Below are 24,659 nucleotides of genomic sequence, written 5' to 3' on the forward strand. Positions count from 1 at the left end.
GCTACTGGGCTGAATATCACTGATATCTGGACTAATGCTGGTGCTTGCATTATACCTGGATAGTCAGTGTTGATACACAGGTATGGATATCCGGGTAGAAAACAGCCAGTGGTGGCCAGCATTTAAAAACACACTAATTAACTGCAGTAAGCTGAATATTGTTCCTGTGAGGTGCCATTTTGCTAAGCAGCAGTATGACTAACGTGTGGGTAGCGTGCACCTAATCAACACTACTGCTGTGGTAGCATGGGCACCCAGCAGTAATTTCAAAGTCGGCACATGCTGTTTCCCTGAAAATATTTTTCTATTTTCTACCACAGGGGAAGGGGGCATTCCTGGTGGTAATTGGCAACTTGGCCATGTTGGCGCACGATGCATGATTTCTGCTCGGTTAGCGCATGATTCCTTACTGCTAGGTCAATGGGTTGGCGGTAAGTGTACAGCCATTTACTCCCTCATAGAAAGTGCCTTTTTTCTTTGCCATGGTAAAAATTGGCCCAAAACACACCAATTTCTCGCATCCACACTACCGCAGCCCACTTTTTACCGCAGCTTAGTAGAAGGACCCCTCAATGTTTTATATGGTTTATTATATACAGTATAGTGGGATTGATTTTTAGTTGCATCAGTGGCAAACTAAAGTACCAACCTGTTTTTTAAACTTATTCATGTATCCAGCAGTTTTATGTGAAGCTTGGTGTTGCCACTTATCAATCTGAGTGAAGCCATTGAGTTCATTGGCATAATTTAAATGGATATGTATTTATTAATGTCTGAATTTTGCCACTAAAAGAGGAACAGTCAACATCTACTATATCACCCTTAATTCTTCTGACACACATCTGCATAATTCTTACGTATAAAACCTGTGATAACATTTTCTATGCATGAAGTGAAAAGCATAACTGCTAAGAATAAAAAAAAAATACATGCAGTTGGCATCAAGGTGAACACCATAAGACTTTCTGAATATCGGGTCCAGTAAATTTTAGGGTTTTATAAATTTCTTTAAAAGAAAGAGTACCACTTACTTAGCGATAGACTTTTTTTAAACATCTAAATTCATTGAATTGATTTAATGAATTTCTTTTACAGAAAGAGACATACTTGTGGTCATCCTCAGATGTAAATTAACCCCCTAATTCTATAAATGTTGCTACAAATTGCATGCCCAAATTTGGGCACATGCCCAATTTAATTGAATAATGAGCTAATTAGTGCCAATAATTGAATAGTTTAACAAGCAATTACTGGCACTAATTTGATTTAATTGGGATATGCGTGTGTAAATGTAGGCACAGGATCCGTGTCTAAATTTAATACACGAGTTAGTTCAAAAAGGGGGCTTGGAAATGGGAGAATCATGGGTGGAACGGGGGCATGCCTAACATTTACACACATTGTTATAGAATGAGAGGGGATACACACTTAATGTAGGCACATACATCTGCATCACATTTCATCTGGTGCAAATGGCTGTGCCTAAAGTTAGGCATGATTCCTGGGCATATGCGTTATTCAATTTTTAGAATACCACTTAGGTGCCCAAACGACATTTTAAATGGTAATTGTACACGTAGGTGCCTAAGGGGAGAAGATATTGATGTAAGCTTCTGTTAAGATGTGCTATTTTACTGTTAATCCCAGTTATTAGTAACTAGAAAAAAATGCCCATTTCTGAAGAGAAGGAAATGGGCGCTAGCAAGGCCATCCTCCACCCTCCCTCACTGTTCCAGACACCGCCCTCCCTCCATTCCCCCCCGCACCGCATTACGGACCCCTGTACCCCCTTCTGTGACCCTGTCGACCCCCCCTTCTCAGCAAAAACCGGCCCCCACCGCCGTGGAGTACCTGTGCTGACGGGGGACCCCAACCCCCGTCAGCCAAAGTCCTGTGCTGGCCTTCGCGGCATTGCTTCCTCAATGATCTTCTGTTGAATTTCCTCTGCGTGCGTCTGGCGTCAGACACACGCAGAGGAACTTGAACAGATCATTGAAGAAGGAACGCCGTGAAGGCCAGCACAGGATGTAGATTTTACATGTACTTTTCCCAAGTTAATGTCAAAGAGAAATTGTCCCCAATAAAAATGAATCTAAAGTATGCAAGTTAAAATGTACTATCACATTTCATACATACTCACTTGTTTGACAGTTGGCCCCTAAAAATCCAAAATTGCTATTTTTCTGGCAGTTTGCACAAGGATTTCCTAACACGTTTCAATATTTCTAGGCTGTACAATATATTGTACAACTCTAGGAAAGTCACTGCTGTTGGTCTTCATAATATGAATAAATAAATATCATAAGAACAGTCACACTGCGTCAGACCAACGGTCCGTCCAGCCCATTAACCTGCCTTCAGCAGTGGCCAACCCAGCCTACGAGTATCTGGCAGAAACCCAACCAGCAGCACCACTCCAAACCACCAATCCCATGGCCTCCACCATATCCATCTCAATAACGGACTATGGACTTTTCCTCCAGGAACTTGTCCAAACCTTTTTTAAACCCAGATATGCTAACCGTCGTTACCACATCCTCTGACAACGAGTTACAGAGATTAACTAAAATATTTCCTCCTATTTGTTTTAAAAGTATTTCCATGCAATTTCATTGAGTGTCCCCTGGCCTTTGTACTTTTTGAATGACAGATAAATCGATTCACCTCCACCTGCTCCACATCACTCATGGTAGAAAGTCTACAAATACATGTTGCTATGGTCCCTCTATGGATATGATTCAATTGATATTCCTTTTCTAGTTGTAGGTATGCAAGTATGTTTTTCAATTTGCATCCTTATAAAACAGCAAATGAAGTACATGATTTAATACATCCAAATTTTAGTGGCCCCCATTCATCTATTAATTTTGATGCACTATATCTCAATTCTGAATATACTGTGTTGATTCCAGAAATAAAATAAGTAACTGTTATGTTCAGCAGTAGGCTCTTTCTACTGTTTCATTGTACTTCATGTTATCCTTCATCACAGCTTCAGTAAGACAACACTAACCCATTACATGTTACAGGTTAATAGACACTGCTCCTGCTCTGTGTTTTACGATTTTAACCAATCATCACTTGCAAGTGTGTCTATGAAGGCCACGATGAGTAGAGTACTTTCAATGAGGCAAACATGCACAGTGATGTGTTAAAGCAATAAGATACTCTGACAGCTTATTGCATTTGAAAGCATCTATGCATTTGTCGATGTTTTATTGTGGGTTTTTAAATTTAATTTTGAAACGCTTCCCTAGAAATGGTACCTGCCTGTTCTTCATATAAATGCTCCAATTGTTTCACTGCATTTGCTGACAGTATAACAGCATTACAGGAAGAGACATGATGAGATTAGTCAAATAGCACATCTTACTTTTATAATAATCATCACAAAAAGGTCACAAAGGAGTGGAGGAGTAGCCTAGTGGTTAGTGCAGTGGGCTTTGATCCTGGGGAACTGAGTTCAATTTCCTGCAGCTCCTTGTGACTCTGGGCAAGACACTTAATCCTCCATTGCCCCTGGTACAAAACAAGGACCTGAATATATTTAAACCACTTTGAATGTAGTTGCAAAAACCTCAGAAAGGCAGTATATTAAGTCCCATTTCCTTTTCCCAAAGTTATTTTACATATCAAGCATCAGAAAATGCACCAAAACACAGACATTTTGGTATTGTGTGCTTTTTTTTCATATATAGGTCACATTTACAAACAAATTATAAATTTAACCCTAGCCAAACAGTAATATTTTCTGTGCATTTCTACATTTTGTATAATTGTGCTTAAAATTCTAAATTAATTAGCCACTTTGATGTGAATGTGTAGAATTCAGCAAAAAAACAAATCATCACACACACCCCCTTCACTGTCAAATTTCTCAGAAAGTTTGCTAGAAAGCTCATTTAGAAATATAGCAGATGTTTGTGGAAACGTAAATCTACCGGAAATTTACTCAGGACCACTTACTACATATTAAATAAGAGGCACCAAGTGCTTTTGCTTTAACTGGAAGCAGGTACTGTATGTTAGTCTGAATATTAATGCATGACTTGCAATAAAACATAGTGGAAACACCTTCCCAGGACGTAGCGTTAGCTTTAGGCTTGAAAACATTAAAACTCTGTGTTATAAGGCATTAAGCCTAAAACTTAAGGGCTCTTTTACTAAGCTGGGGTAGGGCTAATGCACAGATAGCACGCACCAAATCAACACTACCGCCGGGCTAGCATTGGCGCCCGGTAGTAATTTCAAAGCTGGAGCGTGCTACTTCCTGCAGTAGAAAATATTTTTCTATTTTCTACTGTGGGAGGCATTCCCAACGGTAATCCACAACACGGCCACATTAGCAAGTGCTACCTGATTATTGCATGAGTAGCACATGAGCCCTTACTGCTAAGTCAATGGCTGGCGGTAAGTTTTCAGGCAGTAAATAGCCAAACTACTTTTCATTTTAATGCACGGCCATTCACCGTCCCACCAAAAAAAAGCCCTTTTTCTCAGCCATGGTAAAAAATGGCCCAGAATGCACCAAATTCACATGTTCAGATTACTGCAGGCCACTTTTTACCACATCTTAGTAAAAGGGATTCTTAATGAATTGTAGTAGAGGGGCCCTTAAGATAAAGCTACGATATACTTATAGAAGGACTTTTAGAAACTTAAATCATCTGGACTTCAATTGTTTTGTACTTACAGTAGGGGCAGCCGTAGATCTCAACTCTCAACCCAATTTGTCCTTCGTCGTTCCAGTCCAATGGAACTATGCGGACATAACGTGCAACAATTGGATGCTGCAAATCATGTCGGACCACTGTATCAGAGTTGATGTTTCCTGGAAAAGCCTATAGAGGAAGAAAATAATAAATAATTGTAAAAATTGAATTTTGTATGAAACATAATGGGTCCAAATATTCAAAGTCACTTATACAGTTTGGGAAACACTCAAAATTAAGTCCATAAGAGTTAGTAAACAGCTAAAAATGAAATAAATAAGCAAAGAAGGGGCCAGGGGCACTCTGAGAAAAAAAGGCAAATATGTATATATTTGGAGAGTGCCAAATTCAGCTGCTGTCCATATATCTAAATGGCAAACTTGACTTTATTATTTATTTAACCTATCCTGCTGATAATGCCCACAATGGGTTCTATAATTGTATATGTAACTTCAAGACAAATAGAACAAACACCTTGGAGGTCAGCACCCAAGAAAAAGATCCAGGTGTTGTTGTAGATAATATGCTGAAATCTTCTGCTCGATGTGCAGTGGTGGCCAAAAAAGCAAACAGGATGATAGGAATTATTAGGAAAGGGATGGTGAAAATGACCAAAAATACTATAATGCCTTTGTATCACTCCATAGTGCTACTACTACTACTATTTAGCATTTCTATAGCGCTACAAGGCGTACGCAGCGCTGCACAAGCACCTCACCTTGAGTATTGCATTCAGTTCTGGTCAACATATTTAAAAAAAGATATAACAGAATTAGAAAAGGTTCAAAGAAGAGCAACCAAAATGATAAAATGGATGGAACTCCTCTCATACGAGGAAAGGCTAAAGAAGTTAGGGTTCTTCAGCTTGGAAAAGAGAAAGATAAGGAGAGAATATGATTGAGGTCTACAAACTTCTGAGTGGTGTAGAATGAGTAGAAGTAAATCAATTTTTTACTTGTTCTTAAAGTACAAAGTCTAGGGGACACTCAAGGAAATTACATGGAAATACTTTTAAAACAAATAGGAGGAAATATTTTTTTTAATTCAATGAATATTTAAGCTCTGGAACTCTTTGCCAGAGGATGTGGTAACAGCAGTTAGTGTATCTGGGTTTAAAAAAGGTTTGGACAAAAGAATCGGTTGGGCCGCTGGATGACCGAGGGGTAAAAGGGGCGATCAAGGAAAACAAAGACGTAGCGGAGAGACTGAATTAATTCTTTGCTTCGGTCTTCACCGAGGAAGATTTGGGTGGGATACCGGTGTCGGAAATGGTATTTCAAGCGGACGAGTCGGAGAAACTTACTGACTTCACGGTAAACCTGGAGGACGTAATGGGGCAGTTCGGCAAACTGAAGAGTAGCAAATCTCCTGGACTGGATGGTATTCATCCTAGAGTACTGATAGAACTGAAAAACGAGCTTGCGGAGCTACTGCTAGTGATATGCAACTTATCCTTAAAATCAAGCGTGGTACCGGAAGATTGGAGGGTGGCCAATGTAACGCCCATTTTTTAAAAAGGCTCCAGGGGAGATCCGGGAAATTATAGACCGGTGAGTCTGACGTCGGTGCCGGGGAAAATGCTAGAGGCTATTATCAAAAACAAAATTACAGAGCACATCCGAGGACATGGATTACTGAGACCAAGTCAGCATGGCTTTTGTGTGGGGAAATCTTGCCTGACCAATTTACTTCAATTCTTTGAAGGAGTGAACAAACATGTGGACAAAGGGGAGTCGGTTGATATTGTGTATCTGGATTTTCAAAAGGCGTTTGACAAGGTACCTCATGAAAGGCTACAGAGGAAATTGGAGGGTCATGGGATAGGAGGAAATGTCCTATTGTGGATTAAAAACTGGTTGAAGGATAGGAAACAGAGAGTGGGGTTAAATGGGCAGTATTCACAATGGAGAAGGGTAGTTAGTGGGGTTCCTCAGGGGTCCGTGCTAGGACCGCTGCTTTTTAATATATTTATAAATGATTTAGAGATGGGAGTAACTAGCGAGGTAATTAAATTTGCTGATGACACAAAGTTATTCAAAGTCGTTAAATCGCGACAGGATTGTGAAAAATTACAAGAGGACCTTACGAGACTGGGAGACTGGGCGGCTAAATGGCAGATGATGTTTAATGTGAGCAAGTGCAAGGTGATGCATGTGGGGAAAAAAGAACCCGAATTATAGCTACGTCATGCAAGGTTCCACGTTAGGAGTTACGGACCAAGAAAGGGATCTGGGTGTCGTCGTCGATAACACACTGAAACCTTCTGCTCAGTGTGCTGCTGCGGCTAAGAAAGCGAATAGAATGTTGGGTATTATTAGGAAAGGTATGGAAAACAGGTGTGAGGATGCCGTTGTATCGCTGCATGGTGCGACCGCACCTTGAGTATTGTGTTCAATTCTTGTCGCCGCATCTCAAGAAAGATATAGTAGAATTGGAAAAGGTGCAGCGAAGGGCGACTAAAATGATAGCGGGGATGGGACGACTTCCCTATGAAGAAAGACTAAGGAGGCTAGGGCTATACAGCTTGGAGAAGAGACGGCTAAGGGGAGACATGATAGAGGTATATAAAATAATGAGTGGAGTGGAACAGGTACATAAGTACATAAGTACATAAGTAGTGCCATACTGGGAAAGACCAAAGGTCCATCTAGCCCAGCATCCTGTCACCGACAGTGGCCAATCCAGGTCAAGGGCACCTGGCACGCTCCCCAAACGTAAAAACATTCCAGACAAGTTATACCTAAAAATGCGGAATTTTTCCAAGTCCATTTAATAGCGGTCTATGGACTTGTCCTTTAGGAATCTATCTAACCCCTTTTTAAACTCCGTCAAGCTAACCGCCCGTACCACGTTCTCCGGCAACGAATTCCAGAGTCTAATTACACGTTGGGTGAAGAAAAATTTTCTCCGATTTGTTTTAAATTTACCACACTGTAGCTTCAACTCATGCCCTCTAGTCCTAGTATTTTTGGATAGCGTGAACAGTCGCTTCACATCCACCTGATCCATTCCACTCATTATTTTATACACTTCTATCATATCTCCCCTCAGCCGTCTCTTCTCCAAGCTGAAAAGCCCTAGCCTTCTCAGCCTCTCTTCATAGGAAAGTCGTCCCATCCCCACTATCATTTTCGTCGCCCTTCGCTGTACCTTTTCCAATTCTACTATATCTTTTTTGAGATACGGAGACCAGTACTGAACACAATACTCCAGGTGCGGTCGCACCATGGAGCGATACAACGGCATTATAACATCCGCACACCTGGACTCCATACCCTTCCTAATAACACCCAACATTCTATTCGCTTTCCTAGCCGCAGCAGCACACTGATCAGAAAGTTTCAGCGTTTCATCGACGACGACACCCAGATCCCTTTCTTGATCCGTAACTCCTAACGCGGAACCTTGCAAGACGTAGCTATAATTCGGGTTCCTCTTACCCACATGCATCACTTTGCACTTGTCAACATTGAACTTCATCTGCCACTTGCACGCCCATTCTCCCAGTCTCGCAAGGTCCTCCTGTAATCGTTCACATTCCTCCTGCGACTTGACGACCCTGAATAATTTTGTGTCATCGGCGAATTTAATTACCTCACTAGTTATTCCCATCTCTAGGTCATTTATAAATACATTAAAAAGCAACGGACCCAGCACAGACCCCTGCGGGACCCCACTAACTACCCTCCTCCACTGAGAATACTGGCCACGCAATCCTACTCTCTGCTTCCTATCTTTCAACCAGTTCTTGATCCATAATAATACCCTACCTCCGATTCCATGACTCTGCAATTTCTTCAGGAGTCTTTCGTGCGGCACTTTGTCAAACGCCTTCTGAAAATCCAGATATACAATATCAACCGGCTCCCCATTGTCCACATGTTTGCTTACCCCCTCAAAAAAATGCATTAGATTGGTGAGGCAAGACTTCCCTTCACTAAATCCGTGCTGACTTTGTCTCATCAGTCCATGTTTTTGTATATGCTCTGCAATTTTATTCTTAATAATAGCCTCCACCATCTTGCCCGGCACCGACGTCAGACTCACCGGTCTATAATTTCCCGGATCTCCTCTGGAACCCTTCTTAAAAATCGGAGTAACATTGGCTACCCTCCAGTCTTCCGGTACTACACTCGATTTTAGGGACAGATTGCATATTTCTAACAGTAGCTCCGCAAGTTCATTTTTTAGTTCTATTAATACTCTGGGATGAATACCATCAGGTCCCGGTGATTTACTACTCTTCAGCTTGCTGAACTGACCCATCACATCCTCCAAGGTTACAGAGAATTTGTTTAGTTTCTCCGACTCCCCCGCTTCAAATATTCTTTCCGGCACCGGTGTCCCCCCCAAATCCTCCTCGGTGAAGACCGAAGCAAAGAATTCATTTAATTTCTCCGCTACGGCTTTGTCCTCCTTGATCGCCCCTTTAACACCATTTTCGTCTGTTCACGCTTTCCAAAAATACTAGGACTAGGGGGCATGCGATGAAACTACAGTGTAGTAAATTTAAAACAAATCGGAGAAAATTTTTCTTCACCCAACATGTAATTAAACTCTGGAATTCGTTGCCGGAGAAAGTGGTGAAGGCGGTTAGCTTAGCAGAGTTTAAAAAGGGGTTGGACGGTTTCCTAAAGGACAAGTCCATAAACCGCTACTAAACGGACTTGGAAAACTCCAAAATTCCAGGAATAACATGTATAGAATGTTTGTACGTTTGGGAAGCTTGCCAGATGCCCTTGGCCTCTGGGCTCGATGGACCCTTGGTCTTTTCCCAGTATGACATTACTTATGTACTTATGTACAAGTTCCTGGTGGAAATGTCCATAGTCTGCTATTGAAACAGACATGGGAAGCCACTGCTTGCTCTGGGATTGGTAGCTTGGAATGTTGCCACAATTTGGGTTTCTGCCAGGTACTTGTGACCTGGCTTGGCCACTGTTCGGAAAACAGGATACTGGGCTAGATAGACTGTCCTACCAGAACCGTGGAGCCATGTGACCTTTTAAATTAATGTGAAAGTGTCTTTTTCTCTCTCTTTCAGAGTTCAAGCTTTAAATTTAGGATTTTTATGGGCCAGGAATTGATACATACATACATGGCTGTCTCTGATACATTTTAAAATAAACAGATCTGTGCCTTTTTTACTTATGAGATAGTGATACCATGTATAATTTTTGCTTATTTTGCGCATAAGAAGTACTTCTCAATGAATGAAACTGCTTTGGTAATCCAAATTGGATGCCGTATATGCTGCTTTTGTGTTTATTTGCAGGTTTGGCACTCCTTAAATCATCGACTCGGATTGTGGACCAGCATTTGTGGGTGAGATTTTCACAGTCCTATTACAAGCCCTAAATATAAAACACAAGCTTCATGTTCTATATCACCCACAGAGTTCTGGGCAGGTAGAGAGAATGAACAGGACCATAAAAGAGGCCCTCAGAAAAGTTGTAAATTCAACAGGCAAATTACCCATGACTCAGTGCACCTAGGACCATGCTCCTCTGCAAATTACCCAGGACTCAGTGGCCCTAGGGACATTATAAAAGCCAGGAGCAAGCTCCCCTTTTTAGTGTTTTTTTCCTGCTCTTTCTCTGCTCGTCCCTCCTCCCCCACCAATGGCTGCTGTAAGGATTCCTGGACTCCTGTTACCTTCTACAACAAAGATTTTGTAAGTTAACTTATGATTTATGATTCAGATCTGTTATCTTGTAGCAAATTTCTCCTGTACCAAGATCCTTTAACGCTGCCTCTCATTTGTAACATTATTACATTACCTGTATAAACTCTTCTGAAGTTAAATATATGGTCTTTTGCACATGTTCTTAAATCTTGCAGTGCAGGTTAATGTAATTCAACAAATATAATATTCAATTCCTGCTTATTCTTGCAATTGTAAATCTTATTACCTTATAGGTAATTGGTGGAAAACAGAACAGTAGAATCAAAAATTTACTTTTCCCATATTTATTAAATACAGCAAATGCTGTGACCAAATGCTCTGAGTAATTCCCCCTATTCTTAAATATCATATTAGAACTGTAACATTACTTGTAACAAGACCATTGGTCTGACCCAGTGTGGCTACTCTTATGTTCTGTGATATGCACTAGCACATGCTTACCACAGTTTGAAAGGGTTTACTGTGGTAATTTTGCAATGCATGGTCATACCACATGCTAAAAAATATTCTTTTTTTAAATGGAGGGGGTATGTCTGGGGGAGGAGAGTTGACATTTTTAGGCTAATCAGTTAATGTGTGATTAACGCATGAACCTGTATCATCTGCAAAATAGGTGATGGTAAGGACTCATGCACTGATCTTTTTATTTCAAACTAGCATAAAAGGCTCGTTTCAGTAGGCAATGAAACGGGTGCTAGCAAGGTAATCCCCCCCCCTGCAGCATCCTTCCTGTCTCCCCTGCCCCCCCTGCAGCCACCTATCTGGTCTCAGGACCCTCTCCCCACCAACCCTCCTCTGCCCCTGCAGCCACGCATCTGCAGCGGCCCTCCTCTCCCCCTGCCCCCCCTGCAGCCACCCATATCCAGCGACTCTCCTATCCCCCTGCCCCCCCTGCAGCCACCCATGTCCAGCAACCCTTCTCTCCCCCTGCAGCTACCCATGTCCAGCGACCCTCCTCTCCTTTCTCCTTGCCCCCCTGTAGCCACCCATGTCCAGCGACCCACCTCTCTCCCCTGCCCCCCCCTGTAGCCACCCATGTCCAGTGACCCTCCTCTCCCCTGCCCCCCCTGCAGCATCCCTTCTGTCTCCCCTGCCCTCCCCTGCAGCCACCCATCTGGTCTCAGGACCCCCTCCCCACCTACCTCTTCCCTGCCCCCCCTGCAGCCATCCATGTCCAGCGACCCTCCTCTCCCCCTGCAGTCACCCATGTCCAGCGACCCTCCCCTCCCCCCTCGGCACATCACCTAAACCCCTACCCCCCCCCCCCAGCGCATCACCCAAGCCCCTACCCCCCCCCTCAGGCACATCAACCCCCTTGCCACCCGCAGCCGCCAATACTAACACTGTCCGGCCGCTGTTGCATCTCCTGTTGAGCAGCAGTGGCCAGTACAAAAAGAAAAAAGCCAAAAAAGATTTTAAACCTGAAACATGGCTCCGTAGACAGCCATCCGGCATTGGCTGTCATCTCTGCAGCCGCTCCTCCTCTCCCCTCTGACGTTGCTGCGCTCCTCCGGGATCTTCCTGCAGGGGCAGTGACGTGGAGGGGAGAGGAGGATCGGCTGCAGTGACGACAGCCAATGCCAGATGGCTGTCTACGGAGCCGCGTTTCAGGTTAAAAATCTTTTTTTTGCTTTTTTCTTTTTGTACCAGCCGCTGCTGCTCCACAGGAGAAGCAGCAGCGGCCGGACAGCGTTAGTATTGGTGGCTGCGGGTGGCGAGGGCGTTGATGTGCCCGAGAGGGGGGGTAGAGGCTTTGGTGATGCGCCGGGGGGAGGGTCTTGGGTGATGCGTCGAGGGGGGTAGGGGCTTGGGTGCTGCGCCGTGGCAGAGGGGCTTGGGTGTTGTGCCGAGGGGGGGAGGCACTAAGAGCTGATTGGTAGGCAGGGGGAGGAGTAGGGAAACACGAGTAGGGAAACACACGGAGCGTGTTTTCCTACTCCTCCCCCTGCCTGGCTCGTGGTTTTGCAGGGCAGGGGCTTGGGTGTTGCGCCGAGGGGGGGGGGGCACTGACAGCTGTTTCCCAGGCAGGAGGAGGAGTAGGGAAACATGCTCTGCATGTTTCCCTACTCCTCTCCTTGCCTTGGAATCAGCTGTCAGTGACATCACTGACGTCAGTGCATTCTAAACTGCCTAGCAGACCACCTCTGAGGGAGCCACAGTACCAGGCACATTAGAATGTTGGAAGTGAGAATTATTATATAGGATAATTGTTATTGTTGTTAGAAACATAACAAAGAAATGAACAATGCAGCAGAATATTGACACAGTAATTGAATAGCCTTGTAAGACATATACATAAGTCAAGCAATAAGGCTGCAATATAAAAAAAAAACACATTGTCATATTTAAATGAGCCAACAATGAAAATACGAAGAAAAGGTAAACTAGAGACAAAAAAATACACATCCCAGACAGACTTTCCAGTAGACAATGGAGGGAGGTGTTATCTCAATCCATTAGTTATCCGAGGGGCCCTTTCATCAAGCTGCTGTAAAAATGGCCCTGCGGTTGTGGCAGTGGCCATTTTTGCCATGCACCGGGGCCCTTTTTACCATAGTGGGTAAAAAAGGTTGAAAAATGACATGGCCATGTGGTAAAATTGCATTTACCGCTTGGCCATGCAGGCGGGAGCAATTCCTGCTACCCATTGAAGGTGGCGGTAAGGGCTCCCGCAGTAACCTGGCGGTAACTTGGCAGCCCACAGCACTGCCTGATTACTGTTGGGTTAGCACTGTGCTAATAATTAAAGAAAAATTTCCATAGCACTGGAAATGGTGCATGTTTGAGGCGGAACTACTGCTGGCAGCTATGTTGGGCCAGCGGTAGTTCCGGGATGCCGTGTGGCAAACCCTTTGCTGTGAGGCAACTCTTTAGTAAAAGGGTCCCCAAGTGTTTAAGCTATTTTATTTATATCATATAGGAAAAGAGTGTGCTCTACTCTTTTTTAATGGCCACACACTATTGGCAACAATGCTTGGCCATGAATGCCAGAAACTGGAAATTGGCCATTTTCTGGCTGCAACAAGAAATGGTCTTAGTGCATAGGAAGAATCTGCTTAAGGGCACTTTAAGACCACTTTTTCCCAAACCTTTGTAAAAGGACCCATAATAATAATAATAAAATAAACAGGAAAACAGGTGCCCATAAATTAAGCCAGCAAATCTAAAATTGTCTTCCTTAAATAGGACTCAGTTAAACAAAAATGTTTTAATAGCTCTTCAAAACACCAATAAATCATCTATAATTCTAGAAGAGGAAAGAGTTTTATTCCACTGAAAAAAAAACAAGGAATAAGAATGAGCACATTCAAGTCAAAAAGATCTGGCAGAAGGAATAAGAAATATCTCTCATTCTGAGAGTGCAGAAGACTATTAGGAACATAAATTGTGATATCCAGGCACCATTCCTTGAAAAATCTTAAACATTAAAACTAACAATTTGAAGGAGAAACATTTCCCTATTGACAGTCTGTGCAAAAAAAGAAGGAATCAGCAACTCAGAATTTGTCAAAAGCCGGAGTACAGAATTTTGCACACATTGGAGTCTCTTTAAACTCTTAGCTGGTAATTCTGCAAACAATAATGTAACCCCCGCCCCCTGTTTCCCTCGGCTCTATGAAGTGGGTCCCAGAATACCTGGTGTTAGGTTGGTAGTCAAACCGAGTGCTTAGGACCACACTGCCGAGAACAGAGAGAAGGTGCACATTTAAACTCAAATTCCACCCTCACACATGACGTATGAGGGGAAAATTTGAATCACTTTCAGTTAGCTTATTTTTCTTTACTTGGTAAAATCAGACACCAATGTTCATAAATTATTTTTATTCATTAAGATAAATATTTAAAACAGCTAGCATATTAATGTATTAACCACTTCTTTTTCCTAATAATCAGTGTATAAGTATACCACCTTGGAATCAACAGAATTACTTTCATACCATGTTTTTACAGGATAATTTCAATAACGGATAACTGACTGACATCAGATAAGTATATTTCTCTTTAGCAACAACCTATAATTATATTCTCATTGAACTTTTAACCTTTGTCTTCTAAAAAAAAAACTGATTCTTTGTGAATCGTGTTCTTACAGGATCTTCACTGTACAGGATTTTGGATTCCAATGGCTCATCAGGTTAGTGTCTCTTTCCTGTTAATCAAAAATCACTTAGCTGTGGAAGATTTTATTTGTTCCCTTAGACAGCGAACAGCGAAGCCTTTCTTGCATGGGGGCCCAAGAAACTTCTCTGAAGCCTGCTCCTCAGGATTTTCATCTTCGCCCTACACCTCACTTAACAAAATAAAACATGAGGCAACACCCTATCTCCCTATTTGTATAGAATCAATTATTCTATATGACATTTAAAATTAATCAATAGAAAAACTGTGGGCAAGTCAACTATTTAAAAAAAAATAATTAAAAATGTCTTATCTTCCAGGCCTGCACTTACTTTTAGTTTCCCTCTCTTCACAGGAGTTAACAGGACATCACACTGCTCCACTGTTTCTCACTCAGCCTTTCACAAACACCACTTCACCCAACATTCCGTCTCACAGAACCCCATACGATCTATGCCCTATCCTCTTTAATATTAGCAGGCATATAGTTTCCCCTCTAACACTGAAATTAAAGTAACTTTTTTCACAATTGTTTCAGTAACAAGTCTGAAACTAAGTTTGCCACTGTTTCCCTTTCAATTAAGTTCACACTGTAACTTTCCCTTTCAATTAAGTTCATCCAAGACACACTTTAACTTTCTCACACCATGCAATACGTTACTCTTCCTTTTTTTTTTCAGAATTCTATCTTTAGATTAAAGTCACACGTTCCTTCCAACCCCAATACTTTCATTCAATAGATTTTAATCTTATTTCTTCCTATTTGATCACTGCCATTCAGCCCTGTTCACTCTCCCACCCCAGCAGCTTCCTCTCAGCAACTGACCTTCTAGCCGTTGGCAAGCCAACCGTCGCTCCACTTGGACACTCGACCCTCTCTTATCCAATGAAAATGCTTCTTTAGATCCGTATTTTTCTTCCACTGCATCATGGAATTCTACCTTACCCAACTGAAGCTCCATTTTATTTATTCCTTTCCCATAGGAATTAATGAAAAAACTATTTACCAAATTTTTAAAGCCAAACTTACACCAAAACATACCAAATTCACTAAATCAAATCTGCTCTGGCATACCCACCGGGCTATGGTGTTTTTTTCGCCGCTGCAGAAACTTTATAAGGCTCCGGAGTCCTTCTAGGGGGGATTTTTGATTGAAATTTTTCCTGAAGTTGCTACGCCTGGATTAAGTTAAGTAAACCTGGTTTGCTACATACTATGGCAGGATAGAGAAGGTTCCTTTAAATATCTATTTGAGGCTTTATGTTATCTTTAATTGAACTTCAGGTTTTTTTCCTCCCAGGAGGGCTTCTTTAGGTAGTCTTTTACTGGCTGGGGTCAGTTTTGGGGTAGTTTGGCTTTTTGGTGTCCGTTTAAATTTATAATTTATATACAGTCTTTAAGAGGGAAAGAGAGTTTTTTTATCCCATACGGTTTTCTCATGTAGCATGAGTTTTTGCGTTGGTTTTTTTTCTCTTTTTCTCCCTTAAATAGAACCTATGATATTAACCTACTCCTGTTTATGCAAAGGATTGGTAATACTTTGGTATTGTTCCTTGCTAGGAGGTTTGAGGTTCTATTTGTTAAGACTTAAGTTATATAAGGGGTGACAAAATTTGTTTTTCACCAATTTGAAGGGACACCTCCATACTATCTTCACATATATTAATCAAACTCCTTTTGGTAGGTTGGTATATTTTCTATCGAGTTTGTATTCTCCTATAGTAGTTAGAGTTTTTACTTTTTAAATTAAATTATTTTTAATGACTGCCTCACAATTATCGGCCAGGAAACCCCCTTTAAAATCCTGAATTAAATTAAAACAGATATCAAAAATTAAATTAACCCACCCTGTACCGTTGAAGTTATAATTTTAAACCCCAAAAGAGACCCCCTTTTTAGCCCCCCCCCCCCCCCGCAAAACCACTATTTAAAATTTTATTTTACAATTTTTAACCCCTTGGGGGTTACAATACATTGCAATAATCAATGCACAAAATCACATATACATAGAGCAGTTGACCAGACAAAGTGAAATAGGAATGAATCTTATGAACTTGGTGTAAACAATAAAAACAAGAGTTAACTTGTGGCTAAGACCTAACTGTATGAGAAATGTGACTTTCAAAGGTCAACCCTGCATCCAATTCAACTTGTTAGCTACGTACTTGATCCTTTGCTACTGTGGTAATTCTATCCTACAGCAAAATAGGGTGAGGATAAGGGCAGCTCTCTCTATGGACCCATAAAAATTCAATCTTAGAAGAGTTCAATTGAAGTTTGTTCAATACCATCTAACTCTTAATTGCAGTGAAACATGTCAACAACTTCTCCAACTGCTTCACAAAGAGAGCCCAAAAGAACATATAACTGAATATCAACTGCAAAATATGGATATGAACCCATAACTACTTGCAACTTCAATAACAAATAGCCTGCAATTAGGTGGGAAAATGTGGGATACAAATGTAAAAAATAAATAAATAAGTAAAAACAATTGAAAAGTAGAGGTGAGAGAAGTGCACATTGTGAAACCCTAAACAATAAGGGCTTTGGTTTAGAAAGCTTAGAGTCTACTAAAACATATTGGAGTCTATCTTAAGAATATAAGAACATAAGCATTGCCATACTGGGACAGACCGAAGGTCCATCAAGCCCAGCATCCTGTTTCCAACAGTGGCCAATCCAGGTTACAAGTACCTGGCAAGATCCCAAAACAGAACAATACATTTTATGCTGCTTATCTAAGCAGTGTATTTTCCCCAATAACTGAACGGATTTTGATATTTTGACTGGTGGTTCTGACGCAGCATTGGCAAAAGGGTGGCCAACGCTGGCCACGGTCACTAAAGAAGAGACAGAATAACGGCGAGGATTCAACAGTCTAAGTTAAGTGTTTATTTAAACATTTGAAATCTGTTTCACTTGAACTTTAGTTATTAGCTGAAGGAGGCTTTATATCATAAGAATAGGATGTTTTTTTGCCTATGATGAAGCAGCCCCAGCTCTCTTAACAGTTGTGTATGAAAGAAAAGCTTCATGAGGCTTTTTCCTCCTTTAATAGACACTTTTTTCCTCCTTTAAGAGAAGTCATTTTTCTCCTACAATGAATGGGCTTACTTAACATTGACATTCGCACTTCCGGCAGCCCATAACACACTCTTATAACTTTAAATAACTCAAACAACACTTTTTTTGGAATAAAATTTGGCTGCAGCTTTATTTCCAAATATTAATAAATTCATTTTACTTAACATCAACTTAGTAACATATCACTCTTTCCACCAGGTTAACTTCACAATGCGGTTAATGTTAAGCCATTCAGTAACGAACTGGATCACTTTCTTCCCACTTCACAGTGTGATTAATAATGTTAAGCCATTCCGTAATGAACTGGCTCCCTTTCTCCACACCTTACCACCCTCCACCCATGTGACTTACGTTACCGTCAAGCCACCTCTTACTCATGGCGGTTCCGCCCATGAGTTCATTTCCATTTCATATATTTCATAATATTCATTTAACAGCTTCTGGTGCCTCTTAAACCCATCATCCAGGCATCCTTTTTATTTAAAGCTGCTACCCAACTTCCCCAAAACTTCCTCCCACTTATCCCAAACCATCCCAAATCTCCCCCCCCCCCCCCCCATCACCCACTCCCTCCACCAAGGGCGGGCTGGGAAGGGTCTTTCAACTCCCTCCTATTCACCCTAACCCTCTCCTACCTAACTAAAAAACTACTTCTATGCGCCAAAACTTTACCCTGTCCTAACTTCCTTTCCAACCAATCCCATCTCTTCTCTTTTACCCAATCCCTTTCCTCCTTTACTGTTGCTAAGTTAACCACTCAGTAGTTTTACTCTTACTCCCTCCCCCCTCTTTCCTTCCCTTTCCTGGCTGCCTTGGCTTCAGCCAATGTTAACACCCTCACAGCTTAACTGTGAGGGCTTCCATATATGGAGTTTTCCTGTTATGATTTGTCATTACCCCTTGAAGAAACTCACCCTCCTATTGAAAATCTAGATCATCTCTATTTCTATAAAAGTATACAAGTTATACACTAATACTACCTGCCTTATGTCCTTTGTTGTCTACTGTATCCAATGCCCTTGCAACAAACCATATGTTGAGCAAACTTCACATCCTTTTAAAATACAAATGTTGGAGCATAGGAGTACAATTGTAACACAAAAAGATACATGCTTGGCTAATCATTGTAGACAACTGAATCATTAATTTTCCTCCTTGAAGTTTATTGTGCTAGATTGGGTAGCGCCGCACAAGAGAGGAGGTGATAGACGGAAGCAATTGTTACAGATGAAACAACGTTAGATTTACTACTACTACTACTTAGCATTTCTATAGCGCTGCCAGGGTTACGCAGCGCTGTACAAGTTTAAACATGGGGAAGGACAGTCCCTGCTCAAGAGAGCTTACAATCTAAAGGTAAAAACTATGTAGTCAGTGTAGGTATCAGGAATGGGAAGGTGGTTAGGCACCAAAAGCAAGGGAGAAGAGATGGGCCTTGAGTAATTCAATCCGATGGGATTGAATGGGAAAATTGAATGGTACCATTTCTTTTAATGAGATAGTGTAACCCCACCTCTGTTGGTGATTGGTGGTTTCTCAGTTGGCGTCTTTTTGAAATTTTGGGATGCTATTTTTGAGACTTCAGCCCTTAAGCAGCAGTGATCTAAAGCTGAGTGAGCAAAGAATGTAAGTACTGAGAGTGTTTTCCAGGGGTGATTTTAATCTATACTGTTTTCTTTTAAGGTGCATCACAGAAGATTCTACTAATCCCTGACAGGTTTTTTTCGAAATGCCAGCTATTGTTGGAAGCAGCCCCTGTGTTATTAATGGTGCTATGAAGATGGGCATTTCTGTAGAAGCTAAGGGCCCTGTTTACTAAGCAGTGCTGTAGGTGTTAGCGTTAGCATGTGCTAATTTTTAGCATGCACTGAAAATGCTAGCGCACTTTAGTAAACAGGGTCCCAAGTGTTTTTTTTTTCATTATTTAATAATTTAAAAATTAAAAATATGAATTGAAGATGGCATAAAGAGCTAATGTTGTGCCACTCAAATTTTTTTTATGCCCATGTGGTCTGAGTTTGCTAAGGCTTTTTCCTCCATGTCAATCTCAATAGTTTGTCTACCTTCATGTTCAATTGTAAAGCGCTGCGTACGACTGGTAGCGCTGTATAAGTGATTTATAGTAGTAGTAGTAGTAGTAATGTTAGTGAATATTTGTGAGGTTATTAGCTGTATCTTTTTATAGTTATTTGGCATCTCACTTCCTTCATATTTTGCATAATCTAGTAGAGCTTTTCTTCTGCCACTTTCAGCTCATGTGGAAACAAGAATTTAGAGGGGGTGGGATGCAGCACAAGGTAGGCTCCAGGGTCAGTATCTGACAGCATGAGTGAATCAGTGCTACTGCCAGTGATCCCTATAAACAAGGACGTATATTAAGGTAGGCCGTGAGTAGGGGAGGATGAGGGAGATGTCAGACCATGGGAGCCCACAGCAGTTGTGGGGCCCAGTTTGACCTTCCAACTAACACTGGCCCTGACAAGTGTTCATTGCTGCAGAGTGGGCCGGAGCTCAAAGTAGATGGGCCCCTGCCCACTCAGGCCCACTCGTAGCTATGCTACTGAGTAAAAGGGCCCCTAAATATTAAAATCATTCTCTTTGATATTCAAAATGATTTAACCAGCCAGAAATGGCTCTTGACTGGTTAAATCACTTGTTCATGGATATCCGATAATTTTCAGCAGGACTTAAGATGTTATCTCTCTCTGAAAATTAGCAGTTAGCACCTAAGTGAAAGCCAGCTATTTTGGGGGCGTTCCAGAGACGGAGTCAGACTTGGCTGCTTAAGTGCCAATATTCAGCATTTAAGTGGCCAGGGTAAGTGGATACAATTCAGCCCAATCTCTATGTGCCAGACCATGGCCGGTTAAGTTCTGAATATTGACTTAACCAGCCATGTGTTAGCCGTAACCGCATAAACTAGATATTCAACGCTGAAGCTCAGACATGGCCCGGCATTGAATATTCAGGAATAATGCTGGTGATGGTCAGCAAAATGCTCAGCGTCACTGCCTGAATATTAACTCTATTGTACATAATTCTGTAAACAATAAGAAAGAAAAGTAACTACACAGATCAGCTAACCTTAACTTTAGCACAATCTCTGAGAGCATAAAGAGTGAACCCAAGAGTAGAATAAATAGAAACACGTGTACTTATATTGCACTTAAATTGAATGTTGCATTTATATCAGACAGTACAGTACTATGCAGATATATTTCAGGGCAATAAAAATGACTAACATTAGAAATGTCACATTGAATCTCACCAGTGGTTCATAAAGCTCAGCATCCTAGCTCTTGGCTGGCTGTAAAAAGTGCCAATAGATCCTAATGGAGTAATCCATTCAGTTATGTAGTAAAATAGTAAATGATGACAAATAATGACCAAAATAGCCCATGTATTCTGTTCATTATCATTGTGTCCACTTTAACAAGATGCTTCCACATGTTCTTATATAAATCTCTATGCCCTCTTCCTCTACCTTCTTGTCCATGAGCAAACCTTTTGTCTTTGGGGGTTTTAAATGCTGCTCCTTGCTGGCTACCCCATGCTTTCTTGGAAAGTATAAGTGGCAACTTTTCAAAATGAATGAGAGTGCTAAGCCCAAGGGAAATTACCTTTCCCTGGACACTGTCAAGGAGTTTGCTTAATATTGGAGGTGCTCAAGCACACACAGCTGTTTTGGATTGTAACTGTCACTCCAAGTGGGTTACCTCAGTGCTTATTACCATCTTATTAGGGACCCTTTGCATCTATCTCATGATTTTTAAATTCTATTACCATTTTTGTGTCCATCATCTCTTCTGAGAAGGCATTTCAATAATCACTCACCCTTTCCACAGATTCTGTTTGATGTTGTTGCAAGTATGTCCCCTTGGAGCTGTATATTGCTTTAGAGCTTTCCTTCTATTGAAAGAAAAATTTTGCCTTGCATGCTTTATTAATGCATTTCAGGTATATAAATGTTTCTATCATGTGTTACCTGTTTCTCCTCACAGTTCAACATATTTAACATATCTAGGCTGTTTATATCAGGTGAAAATATAAAAAATAGAAAGGGGGAGAAAGTCACAACAGGGAGCCTAGGTTACAGTAGCAACATATAAAATAGAAAAGGGGAAGGGAGGATACAGTTAAACTAAGTCACATAAATTGAGAGAGGTTATGAAAAGAAATAGACAAAGATACATGTGAAAATGCAGCTTAAGAAATCATGATAGCGAGAAAAGGCAAAAGCAAGACCTAGGGGACTTATTTATTTATTTCATTTTACTTGATATACTGCCAATCGCTAAATGGCATCTAAGCGGACTACAATAAAAGCTCAGAGAGAGCAAAGAAAGAAGAAAAGGAAAAAAAAGATTAAGTAAGATAGCTAAATGTGCCCTATATTATGTAGGAAAAGCCTGCATGAAAAACCAGGATTTCAGAAGCTTTTTAAAGGTGCAGTGTGAGGTTTCAAATTTAAGATAACAGAGTAGAGTGTTCCAAAGCCTGGGTCCAGAATAAGCAAAAGCTGGACCCACCTGGAAATGCCTTAAAAAGGTAAGCTTCAAGGATGACTGTGATATACATAGGGGGATTATTTTAGAGTCCTTATTTGCAGCCTCCATGTGAAAATATCACAGAAAGTTGCTATTTGTAAGCAGAGGTCTACACTACACAGAGATTTCAGAAAGGGAATACACATGTAGGGGAAAAATTCCACATTGGCTTTTATACCTGTTTAATAGCATGTGTAGTTTAAAAAGAAAAGTACTTGTTTTGGCCAGGGCTTTACATAAGGGATTAAGGAAATCATTCTTCTTAATCACACTCACACAACTGGAAAGGTGAGCCCTTGGGTCACAGATGAATTGACACTGCTTAGCCATCCCAAGGGATAGCTAGGCACCGACTGGCAACATGCGAGTTACTCCAAGGCTAGATACAGGACTGTGTGATTAAGGCTCAGTCTGGCAGGTGGAGACAGGACAAGAGGAGGTCCAATAGACAAGCTGGAACCGAAGACAAGGCTTGGCTGAAGTAGAGGCTGGAACTGAAGTTCAGCTGAAGCAAAGCCAAACTGGAACCGAGGACTAACTGAAGCTGAAGACAAGGCTGGGCTGAAGATGGGACTGGAGCTGAAGACAAGGTAGGACGGAAGACAAGCTGGAACTGAAGACAAGGTAGAACTGAGGACAAGGTGGAACTGAGGACTAGCTGAAGCTGAAGACAAGGTCGGGACTATAGACAAAACTGAAGCTACAGACACAGCTGGGTTGGAGACAAAGCTGAAGCTGAAGACAAGGCTGGAACTGAAGACTAGTCTGGGCTGAAGACAAGACTGAAACTGAAGACAAGGCTGAGCTAAAGACAAGGCTGAGCTAAAGACAAGGCTGAAGCTTAAGACAAGGCTGAAGCTTAAGACAAGGCTGGAGCTGAGAACAAGACATACTCACCAGACGGAAGCAAGTGAACTTCTTTCAAAGGCAGTGGAAAAAAGAGTCCCAAGCTCCCTAAGAAGGCCCCAGCCATAGAGTATATTCTAATGGCTCTTCTTCCACCCCCATCCCGCTCTCTGTTGGGGTTCCTCAAGGTTCTGTCCTTGGACCGCTTCTTTTCTCGATCTACACCTCTTCCCTGGGCTCGCTGATCTCATCACATGGTTTCCAGTACCATCTCTATGCTGATGACACCCAGCTTTATCTCTCCACTCCCGACATCACGGTCGAAACCCAGGCCAAAATTTCGGCCTGCCTTTCAGACATCGCTGCCTGGATGTCCAACCGGCATCTGAAACTGAACATGGCAAAGACTGAGCTCCTTGTCTTTCCACCCAAACCCTCTTCTCCTCTTCCCCCACTTTCTGTCTGTGTTGACAACGCCCTCATCCTCCCCGTCGCTTTAGCCCGCAATCTTGGAGTCATCTTCGACTCCTCCCTCTCCTTCTCTGCCCATATCCAGCAGACAGCTAAGACCTGTCGCTTCTTCCTCTATAATATTAGCAAAATTCGCCCATTCCTCTCTTAACAGACCACCCAAACCCTCGTCCACTCGCTCGTCACCTCTCGTCTTGACTATTGCAACCTTCTTCTCACTGGCCTCCCGCTTAACCATCTATCCCCCCTTCAATCTGTCCAAAATTCTGCCGCACGTCTTATCTACTGCGTGAACCGATACTCTCATATCACCCCTCTCCTCAAGTCACTTCACTGGCTCCCGATCCGCTGCCATATACAGTTCAAGCTTCTCCTTTTAACCTTCAAATGCACTCAATCTGCAGCCCCCCATTACCTCTCTACCCTCCTCCTTCCGTATGTTCCCACCCGTAACCTCCGCTCTCAGGACAAATCACTCCTATCTGTACCCTTCTCCACCACCGCTAACTCCAGACTCCACCCATTTTGCCTCGCATCACCATATGCCTGGAACAGCCTTCCCGAGCCCATACGTCATGCGCCCTCCCTGCCCATCTTCAAGTCCTTACTCAAAACCCATCTCTTCTCCCTTGCTTTTGGCGCATAACCACCTTCCCCACTCTTGATACCTACACTGACTACATAGTTTGTAACCTTTAGATTGTAAGCTTTTTTGAGCAGGGACGGTCCTTCCCCGTGTTAAACTTGTACAGCGCTGCGTAACCCTGGCAGCGCTATAGAAATGCTAAGTAGTAGTAGTAGTAGTATGTCATCAGAAGGCATTCCCATGTAAACCAGCTTCTGGCCCTTTAAATGCCTGTTTTCAGCATATGAGCATGCCTATGGGGACCAACCCAGACAGTATCAGAATCCCTCAAGAAGGAGTGACCCGCACAGCCAACAGAGTGCCCCAGTGTGTGGGAAGCAGTGGCATGGATGGCCACTGCCGCAAAACAGCAGCCTGAGGCCCTGAAACAAGCTGTGGAGCCTGGTCCCGACCCCCAATGGATAAGAGGTGAGGCAGGGTGCGATGTCTTGAACTTTGTGCTCATGGTCTGGATCAGCAGCCAAGGCAGACCATACAGGGAGTTTGCAACTCGTCCACTTCAGTATGAGAGGTGTGAGGAGGGATACATGGAATGTATTATGGA

The 24,659-nt window shown here is 42.1% G+C and overlaps 1 protein-coding gene across 1 annotated transcript in view; it reads right to left on the minus strand.

The window, feature by feature from the left end:
* CNTNAP2 (contactin associated protein like 2) overlaps window positions 1-24,659 on the minus strand; it is a 2,081,195-nt gene that overhangs the window by 1,658,295 nt on the left and 398,241 nt on the right. The window contains exon 3 of the mRNA XM_030203705.1: window positions 4,694-4,841. Coding sequence (XP_030059565.1) covers window positions 4,694-4,841 — 148 coding nt within the window. The remainder of the gene's footprint in view (window positions 1-4,693; window positions 4,842-24,659) is intronic.

This window comes from Microcaecilia unicolor, chromosome 1, assembly GCF_901765095.1.
Source record: "Microcaecilia unicolor chromosome 1, aMicUni1.1, whole genome shotgun sequence".
Lineage (NCBI taxonomy): Eukaryota > Metazoa > Chordata > Amphibia > Gymnophiona > Siphonopidae > Microcaecilia > Microcaecilia unicolor.